Below are 10352 nucleotides of genomic sequence, written 5' to 3' on the forward strand. Positions count from 1 at the left end.
AAACTGCAGTTTGGGCACACAGAAGGGCGCAGAAGGAAAGGAGCGCAATGCGGCTTTTGGAGTACAGATTCAGATGTTTGGATTCCACAAAGGAGTGACCTCATTTTGAAAACTGAACCCATCAAAGAATTTATCACGGGGTGTAATGAGCCTTAGTATCCCAAACATGAATGCACAGCAGATGGTGAAGAGTAAATATGTAAGCTGTGCAGAGTGCATTGAAAACTCCAAATTTCCCGACTAGTTCCTATTATCGTGGGGGGGGGAGGGGGTCACTTCTGGTGTATTTTCCCTCGTAAACTCTAAATCTGGGGTGTCTGCTGATATATGCTCACACAGCTTATACAGTACATTCTCTTCCTGCCACAGCCAGTTGTGTTAGGATGTGGAGATCTGGGGGTTTTTTGTCTTCACATTGAATTCAGCGCACTGTCAGCTTTCCAGCAGTATATAACACTGCATGTGCCCAAAAGTGGTGAAAGGTCCTCTTTAAGAACCTCACATTTAGAGACGTGCAAGTTTAATATAGATATAGGTTTTTGTGTAGAAAAGCACCATGTAAACCTAGTCTCAGCTAAAGCTCTTATTTGAGGAGTTGTCTCTTGAAGCCATGTGTGCAAGGTCCAGCCACCACATCTATGTTGTGCAGAAAGTACATGTCAGGAGCACATTTCTTTTCATACTGTCTTTTAATAGGCTTCGTGAAGCCAAACGCAGGTAGAATACAAGAGTTGTGTAAACCACTTAAACAATTTTCTTGTTGTACAAAAAAAATGAAACTTTCTTGTAACTTATTGGAGAGATTGGACAGGTCTGCTTTAAAGGGATTCTACATTAGAAACCCATTTTCCACAAACTCGTCGGAATAGCCTTTAGAAAGGCTATTCTTCTACCTTTCTTTTTCTGCTCTGCGTTGCCATTTGAAATTTTTCTTTACTCCTTATGCAAAACGTCTTCAGAGTACAGGGGGCATTCCCAGTGCTCCAAAAAAAAGACGCTCTTCTGAAGATCCAGCATTACCTGTCTTCTGCAGACACCTCTCCACCACAAAGTCTGTTTTGGGATCCAAATCCCACACATGCTCAGTCAGCTCAGCCATGTTGAATTGAGCAGACTGTGCATGTCCTTTCGGCCATTTTCCTGTGGCCTCTTACACGAGAATAGAAGAAAATGGCCAAACTGACAGAGCATGAGCAGGAACTGGATCCTGAACAAACTCAGCGACTGATGACATGGCAGAGAAGCGTGCTGGACTGTCAGAAGAGCGTCTTTGACGCTCAGGGTGGAACCCTATGCTTTCTGAAGACTCATGCATAGAAAAGAAAAACCAAAATTCTCAGAAACTGCTGCACGGAGCAGAAAAAGAAAGGTAGGAGAAGAATAGCCTTTCTAAAGGCTATTCCAACATGGTTTGTGGAAAATGGGAATTTAATAATAGAATCCCTTTAAGTATATCAAGGAGGCTTAGCCACTATTTACATCATACCCAGGCTCTGATCTACCTTGTTACACTACAAGATTGAGAAGCATTATGAAAGCACTTAGGGGGCATTAACCCCTGCACTATACATAGCAGGAACAGGAATGCTAGTTATCCTGTTGCATCAGAGGACCAAGTCCAACAGCAGTGATGTAATGGCTTCCAGAAGTACCTCAAAGGAAAAGAAAACCTGCTGCTGTAGGAGCTGATCTACTCCAATACACTCCACATACCACAAGGTTAAAAATAAACAAAAAACCAAAAACATCTAGTCTGCCCCCAACAAAAGTTTTGACAGGACAGCATTCCAGTCAACATTATAAAAATAAGAACCAAAAATAAGACTGAAATAAAATCGAGCGCCCTAAGGTAAGAACTTTAGGACAGCAGCTTTATGTAACTTTGAGGCAGTTATGTCAACTGTATATAAAAATGAACAGAAGTAACAACATATTAATGATTCTGCGAAGCTCCAAAAAATCTTTATAAATACAGCCACTTGAGGGACGATCTTGATTCAGTAAGGTATTTTACTCGTGTGTAGCTGAGGACAAGAAGCAGACAGTTATAAAGCACTTGCACAAGGAAAGATGGCAAAAAAAAACATTCCCCAGATATTAAGAATTTGCCCCTTACCCCATATAGGTCTAGACTGCAGATTAGGATCCAACTTATTTAAGACGAAAGCCCAGCATCCCAACATTCATTACACAAACTAACTGAAAATCCTGTTGGCTATAGAGTATAAGCATGCACATATACCCTCAATGCAAGGTTCCCCCATCAGCAATTTACATACCATAACTGTCATAGTTGTCTCTATAGGAGCTTCCAGATCTATCTCCATAACCACCTTGACTCCTTCCACTGAAGAGGAAAGAAACCGCAAAAGATTTAATGCAAAGTTTAATCGATTTTTTAAAACTAGATAGTGACGTATGGTCTGAAAATAGACTAGAAAACCATAGATAACCTACCCAAAGGAAGCTCAATTTTTGTTTTGACTCCCTAGCTTCTAAAGCCCAGAATTTTTTTTTTTTTCCCATTCAGAGCCACGTGAGCTTAAAGTTTGCAGGACAAGCAAATTCAACGCATGGAGTACAGAGCATACTGTGCCTGCTCACGTAAGCAGCCACAAACAAATGGCCGCCTGCATGTGAAGTCAGCTCTGCCCACAGGCAGAGCCAACTCGCGCATGCGTTGAATTCTGACTCCCCATGCGCCGGAAGAAGACACGTTAAGAGGCCGTTCCTGAAGATTGAGGCGGCATTGGAGAGTTCTCTTGCAGCATTGAGGAAGCCCCCAGTGCTGCGAGAGAACTAATTTACATACTGACAAAAACCAGGATTTCAAGTGAACGGCAGCACAGAGAAGACATTAAAAGGTAGGAGAAGAATAGCCTTTCTATAGGCTATTCTAACGTGTTCGTGAGAAGAAAAAAAAAAAAGTCATCTCTGAAATAATTTTTTCTTGGGAATCGCCATATTCTGACACCCATAAATTTATATTTTCATCTACAGGGAGATTCATGAGTTTTTCTGCAGGGTCAGGTTTACTTTAGTTATATTATTTTGGGGAATGTAGAGTTTTATGTGTAAACGGGTTTTATTAGAGATTTTTCAAAATTAAAACATATAAACAAAAAGGAACAAACGGAGCAACGTCACTAATCAAAATGGACAAGGAAAAAGGGGCGGCTGGAATGTAGAGTTTTGATGGCTTTTTATTCATTGTATGGGGAAAATATTTACATGTTTCAGACACAGGGATGTATAATTTAAGTTTGTTACATTTCAAATCCCGAAAAGGCAGATTTTTTTTTTTTTTTAATACTTTTAAAAACCATTTTACCCCCCTACTTCCCTGTCCTTTACAGCACAGCCATAGCTGGCAATAGTCGAGCTGACTCACTGATGTCTAGGAAAAGTCCCTAGACTATTTTCAGAGATGAGCTGCAACATCCATTGTTAGTAGCAGATGCAGATGGCTCAATTATTAGTGTTTCCTGTAAAAGTGTTCTTTATTGTGGTCCTGTCTTTTTACATCACAAACTAAATGGGCCTACTGCAATAAAACCCCCTATAGATTTAGCACAAGTCAGATTATTCAACTTAGTGGCCACAGTGAAAGTTTAAGGATAGTCCTTTTTAAAATAGAACATTGCTAATTAAAATTCTCAGTACACTTCGCATAAAGTGTTCAAAAAATAGGCCATTTTTGGATAATTATTTCAACACACAAGATTGCTACCAGCATTAACACCCTCCCGAGTTCAATGGCTTACGTGCGTATTTTTGAGCGCTCAAAGTTACACATGCAAGCCATTGAATTCAATGGCTAACTACATTTTACACGTGTATTTTTACTCATGTAAAATGGACAAAATGAGCGGAGCGTTACATTGTGTGAAGGCGCCCTAAGGCTGGATTCACACCAACATTCAGAGAATCAGTCCCTAAATCTGCTTGAAAAATGCAGAAAAAAAATCCTACTTTTAGGACTTAAGAGTTGTCCCATCACAAGGATCCTATCTATACTGCTTGTTAATGTGGATTTAAGACTTTTCCTAAATACAATGCTTCAGCAAAACTGCTTTGTGTGTCCACTATCTTATTTTATTCAATTTTTTATGGCCACAGCCCTGACTTAGCTGCTCATGAGTCAAGTGATGTATCTGCCTGCTCTCAGGGGGGAGGGAGGAGGGGCTAAGTGCAGGGAGCAAGCCTGTGTATCTAGCTATTCCTGTGTCTATACCACATGACCTAGCTTCCTGCTCTCAGATAGAGGAGAGGAGCTGCTTTCATTTATTCTGTTCTCCCAAATATCAGGCTAGCTAATTCAATTGTGTTCATTATGGCAGAGACAGGCAGTCTCTGTATGTAACAGAATGGAGTTGCTGCTGCCTGTACTTCATAGTCCAATATGGGTGGGCGGAGCCACACACACACACACACACACACACACACACACACACACACATTTGGGGGCGAAGCTAAACGGCAGGTTGCATGTGAAACCCCGCCCACCAAATGATGCAAGAAACCAGGAAGAAAGATTTTATAGCAGTAAAGACTGATGAGTATGTGAGGTGGAAATACCCCTTTAAGAATTTTTCAGGCAGAAATCTGACAGACCCTATTAGTCTATGGTGTCTGCAGGAACTGCTTTTAAGCTGACTGGGTTTCCATTTATCAGGTCCACAAGTGGACCTAAAAAAAACTGAAACTGGCAAAGGTGTGAACCTAGAGTAATAGAATTCTCAAACATCAGCAACACCAAGAATGTCAATGTTTTGCAGATGGAAACAAGCATGCCTTCTTTTCACGTAAGCCATCTATGACTAACAGAAAACCATACCCAGATTAAATTCAGAAGTGATACAGCAGGGACAAGTGCTAACAGAGGCAGAATCTAAGTTAGTGGCAAGTGTCAAGATTTAAACACTAGTCTATGCCACTCATTCACAGGCGGTATCAAGTATTACAGTCCAGCCTTGTTTCAAGTGGTTGGGGCCATGGACCAATATAAGAGTCACTCTCCAATTTACACATATGCAGTGGTTTTCGCTGGATTACTGCTTGCTCACCTTCCATAGTAGTCACGGGATCCCCCACCATATCCTCCACTCCTGTTATCAAATCGACTGCTTCCATAGCCTCTGTCTCCACCACCTGTGGATTGTATAAATTCTTAGGATTCACAAGCTCAATGTTGGGTAACAAGCAGTTGTACAACTCATGTGCGGTTTTCCAGCTACATGATCATATACATACCACGGCCTCTGCCACCACGGAAGAATCCTCTGCCACCTGAAGATCCTCCTCTGTAACCTCCTCTTCTATCTCCAGAGGACTTGCCAGCCTGATCAACACGAATCTCACGTCCATCCACAGACTGCAAGCAAAATGAATACAAAAATGCCTACTGCATCAAGAGATTATGAAACTGCTCACAGATTGAGCATGTGCAGTGCATGAATAATGTGTGTGGTTATCACATCAATACCACTGCATTTTGGTCAGTATAAGGCCAGGTTCACACCTGCTCTCCGCTTGTGGATTCTGATCCCCATTCTGCTTGAAAAATGCAAGCAGCACTTCTCAGCATTTTCTCCCCACTTTTCAGGCAGAAACTCCGGGAACCCCATTAGAATTTATGGGGTCTGCAAGTACTTGGGGGTCACCAGACCCAGGTGTGAACCTGGCACAAGTTAATGTAATTATGGTGGTTCAGATATGTGAAGAGAGGCAAATAGGAGGTGGCTGAAGTCTGCTACTGTTTATTGATATTGTTTATTAACATACGGAAGTCTCAGGAATTCATGGTAGGAAAAGGCCTGGCTCACATCTGCGTTCACTATTCCGTTTGGGGAGTCTGCTTCCGGACCCCCCCCCCCCCCCCCGAATGGAATACCTAACGCATTAAAAGGCAGTTAGCTAAGAAACTGCACGACTCCATAGATTATAATGGGGTCCGTGTGTGTTATCCACACGAGTCATGAGGAGAGAAAAGTGCTGGGGTCCATGCCGTTTCTTAGCTAATTGTTTTTTTGTTTTTTTTTTTGGGGGGGGGGCCCGAAGTGAAATAGTCCTGCAAAGCATCAATCTATGGGTGGGGGTCATAAAACAGAATGGCTTTGAGGGTGCATGTACAGTGCAGTTGAAACTCCATTAAAAGATGACCTTTCACCTACTCAATCTCTTATTAGTTACTAGGTGCTGCACCACTGGATCAAGCAAAACTGCACATTAGAAATTCTAAGGACATTTTATAGAAATCCACCTCTTGACCACAATACATACAACAGCCTCACCTTGCCATTCATTGCTTGCATGGCATCCTTTGCATCCTCTGGGTTTTCGAATGTAACAAAGCCAAAGCCTCTTGATCTCTTGGTTTCACGATCCTTCACCACCACCACTGCAAGTGCATACAAATGGGTAAGACACCATCACAGGAAACTTACACAGACACGTATATTGGGCAGTCTTTGCACACACCTTCAGAGATTTGTCCGTATTTGCAGAACACCTGCTCCAGGTTCTGCTCATCTGTATCAAAATTCAGGCCACCGATAAAGAGCTTTCCGTCTGAACACATGATGAGAGATTTCCTATGGAAAAACCAAGGCAAGATGAAGATGCGCAGTAACCTTGGTCAGAAGAGGGACCGAGGCCGCCATTACAGTGACGCCATTACAAGCCCACCCAGATGAAGCCGTCAGCCCTTGCTATAGTGCGCCATGCCCTCGTGCAGCCCCCGTCCCGCGATACAATTACCTCAACATAACGGGTCACTATTTCATCCACTACATCGTATCCTGCCTCATACTATCGAGTACAAACCACCCGCTACAATACAAAATGGAATCACAAATTGTACGCAATAACCTAATACGCCTTACCTCACAGATCCAGCAGCGACTCCCAACTTCAGAAGACAAAGAACCTACACTAGCGCCGGAACGTCCTTTTATACTGCAGACATTACTCCGCCCACTCCATGTAAACATTATAGCGGGAATGAACCATCCCAGCGCAGGGAGAGGTACCAGACAGAAAATACTATCGGATACAGTAATACGGCGGTCTATCATGCAGTCCACACAGAGTGTTACTAAGAAAAACCCCGTATACTACACAGTGGATTCTTCTGCATCGCCATCACTTGGGAGCTTTACAATACAAGCGCTCTGAATGGAGGGCTCCGCTAATGGGCGTTATTGAGGTAGAAAACGAGTTTTAAGAACAAAGAGCCATTTTGTGACAAACTGCGTCGAAATATATAACTATATGTATTTAAAAAAGCGTTTAATTCAGAGGCTGATTTTAAAGTCAACACATGAGGTCACTAGGCAGAGGCATAGCTAGGGATTCAATAAAGTGTGGGGGGGGGGGAACATGTCCAAGTGGGCCCCCAACTCATATATATATATATATATATATATATATATATATATATATATATATATATACCAACGCTATCCCTATACAGTGAGCGTATCGTGGTAGATAGCGGTTCTACACAGGGCTATGAAGGCCAGTTAGGTAAATACAGTACAGGAACAGTGTTGTCACTTACAGGTGACGTCTCGGACTGTTTACATTTATCATCTCTTCCATCTGGACCGCTAAGACTGTAAAGTTTGCAGCACAGACATGTTTGGCTCCTCACTTTTCCAGGCACCTGACCCACATTGTCCTCAGTTACATAACATTTTCTCCCTGCTGATATTCCCAATTATAATACATCATATATGTGTGATATAAGATCCCCTGGAAATGATTAATACCCCATGTGCCTTTTTAATTGAAAGGGGTTGCCAGCGAGACAGCTCCTCCATCTGTACTGATTCTGCAGGCTGCGCGATGTTTTCTTCTTTGGCCTCTACTGCGCATCCACGCATGCACAGTAGAGGTGGATCGTCGCTGGAGGAGAAGGGGCTTTTTCATAGGAAGACACATGAAGGATAAATATATACTATGGGTCGGGGGTTGGGCTGAGTAAGTAGGGAAGGGCGGGATTGTTAGAGAGGCAGGTAGGGGGCGTATGGGAGGGGAGAGTAAGGTGAGAAGGGTTTGGTAAGGAAGTTATGCTTGGTTCACAAATCAGTATGCCATCCGTCCGTTTGAATTCAGTTCAAGACTAATAACGGACTGATGCACATACTGATTGTATAATGACACCTTTTTATGCTGATAGCCAAAGCTGTCTGTCCCCTAGAGGACAGATGACGCTAGGTTCACACCTGCGTTCAGCCTTCCGTTCTGTGCTTTCCGTCTTCTGCATGCCAGGGCTCGTTCACATCTGCGCCCGGTCTCCATTCTGCAGGTTTCCGTTTCCTGCACAAAACAGAGGCAGGATACGGAAACCTGCAGGGCTCTTTCTCACCCATTCATTTGAATGGGTGAGAAAGCTGTCTGGCCGTGAGCAACGGTGAGCGTTTTATGTGTTCCGCCGTGAAACCAGGTTTTTTAATCCAGACACAATGTCGGACATGCAGTACTCTGTGTCCGGATTTTTAAAAAACGGTTTCGCGGCGGAGAGCATGTGGTTTCTGTCTTCTTGCATGCAGAAGACGGAAAACACAGAACGGAGACCCGAACGCAGGTGTGAACCTAGCGTATTCAGTATGTGCATCAGTCCGTTATTAGTCTCAAACTGAATTCAAACGGACGGATGGCATACTGATGTGTGAACCAAGCCTTACATAACAGAAAGCAGAAACGTAAACAAAAGCAGGAGACACCAACAGCTCTCAGAAACACACAGAAATTACTCAAAACCCGCTAAAAGGTTTATGGGTGCATTCGTTAATCCATTAATAGCACTAACAGACACTTATTAAAAAAAACTTTTTGCCTGGAAGACCCCTTTAATAATGCTCCTACGTGCCCCCTTTATTTAATTGTGCTTCTCATTGAATAATTCCCCCGAGTTAATAATGCCCTGTGTTCCACCTATAATTAATATTGTGCAATTTCCCTCTTATTAATGATACCCTCTTATGTCTCCTTGTATAAACTATTCCCCTGGTGCCCTCTTACATAAATACCCCTCTTGAATTAATAATGTCTTTTAATAACACCTTTGTATTAAAGGGGCTCTATTAGCAAAATCATGCTGCTAGAGCCCCACATATGTGTGAATAGCCTTTAAAAAGGCTATTCAGGCACCGGTAAAGTTATATTAAACTAACCTCCCCCCCCCATTTTAAAATAATAACCTAAAAAAGAATGTGCTCTACTTACCGAACGTGCACGCTGGGCGGGCATTCAGGGTGTGTTTTCATCTTCTTCGATGTCTTCGGGTCCCGTCCTCCTCCGGCGCTTGCTCGCGGACACTGATAAAAAAAAATTGCTTGGGCGCATGCGCAGTAGCACGCGGCTTCTACTACCACTACTGCGCATGCGCCCAGGCCGTTTTTTTTATCAGTGTCCGCGAGCAAGCGCCGGAGGAAGACGGGACCGGAGGACCTCAGAGGAAGAAGAGGCGGGGAAGAAGATGAAGACACACCCTGAATGCCCGCCCAGCGTGCACGATCCGTAACCCTTTTTTAGGTTATTATTTTAAAATGGGGGGTAGTTTAATATAACTTTACCGGTGCCTGAATAGCCTTTTTAAAGGCTATGCACGCATATGTGGGGCTCTAGCAGCATGATTTTGCTGATAGAGCCCCTTTAAAGGGGTGGCCCAGGGAGTGGGCAAACCACAGTGGAGGCGGGGTAGGTGAAAAATATAAAAATCATAATCAGGCTGGGTTCGCACCATCCCCATTCTGCTTGAAAAATGTGGATAGAAAAGCCCTGCAAGCAGGACTATTCTCTCCGTATTTTTCAGGCACAAACCCGGCAGACCCATTATAGTCTATGGGGTCCACAGGTAACCGCTTTTTAAGTGGATTGGGTTTCCGTTTTTCAGGTCCCCAAGTGGACCTGAAAAATGGAAAACAAGCGCAAACCGAGTGCTAGTGCATACCTCCCAACTTTTGAAGAGTAGAAAGAGGGATGAAATGTACAACGCGCGCAGCGCGCCATGGCGAATTAAGCTCCACCCACTTTTATGTGGACTCCACCCATTCTCATTCATTTTTCATGTTCTCCCACACAATATAATCCTCCTACAGTCTCCCGTAAATTATATGTCCCCCCTACATCTCTCCCCTAGTTTCATATACACCCTTCATCTGCCCCTAGTTTCATGTCCCCCCTCCATCTCTGTCCCCAGTTTCATATCCCTCTGTCTCTGCTCAGTTTCATGCCGTTCTCCCCCCCTTCATCTGCCCACAGTTTCATGTCCCCCCGTCTCTGCACCAGTGTCATGCCGTTCTTCCCCTTCATCTGCTCCAGTGTCATGCTGTTCTCCCCCCCTT

At 43.5% G+C, this 10352-nt stretch overlaps 1 protein-coding gene across 2 annotated transcripts; it reads right to left on the reverse strand.

Annotated features, from left to right (window-relative positions):
- Window positions 1-670: 670 nt before the first annotated feature.
- Window positions 671-6602, reverse strand: CIRBP (cold inducible RNA binding protein). Of its 2 annotated transcripts, XR_012717325.1 has the most exons (7): window positions 6481-6602; window positions 6294-6400; window positions 5254-5374; window positions 5067-5151; window positions 2280-2347; window positions 1542-2024; window positions 671-1511 (listed from the first exon to the last, which is right to left on the reverse strand). XR_012717325.1 is itself a non-coding variant. In XM_075283683.1 (6 exons), exons 1-6 carry the CDS (start codon window positions 6578-6580, stop codon window positions 2011-2013), a joined length of 495 nt encoding a protein of 164 aa, XP_075139784.1. In that variant the 5' UTR covers window positions 6581-6602; the 3' UTR covers window positions 671-2010. The 2 variants fall into 2 exon arrangements, 1 of the variants encoding a protein (XP_075139784.1); XM_075283683.1 differs by having other exon boundaries at window positions 671-2024.
- Between the last annotated feature and the right edge of the window lie 3750 nt (window positions 6603-10352).

This window comes from Leptodactylus fuscus, chromosome 1, assembly GCF_031893055.1.
Source record: "Leptodactylus fuscus isolate aLepFus1 chromosome 1, aLepFus1.hap2, whole genome shotgun sequence".
In the NCBI taxonomy this organism is placed as follows: Eukaryota; Metazoa; Chordata; class Amphibia; order Anura; family Leptodactylidae; genus Leptodactylus; species Leptodactylus fuscus.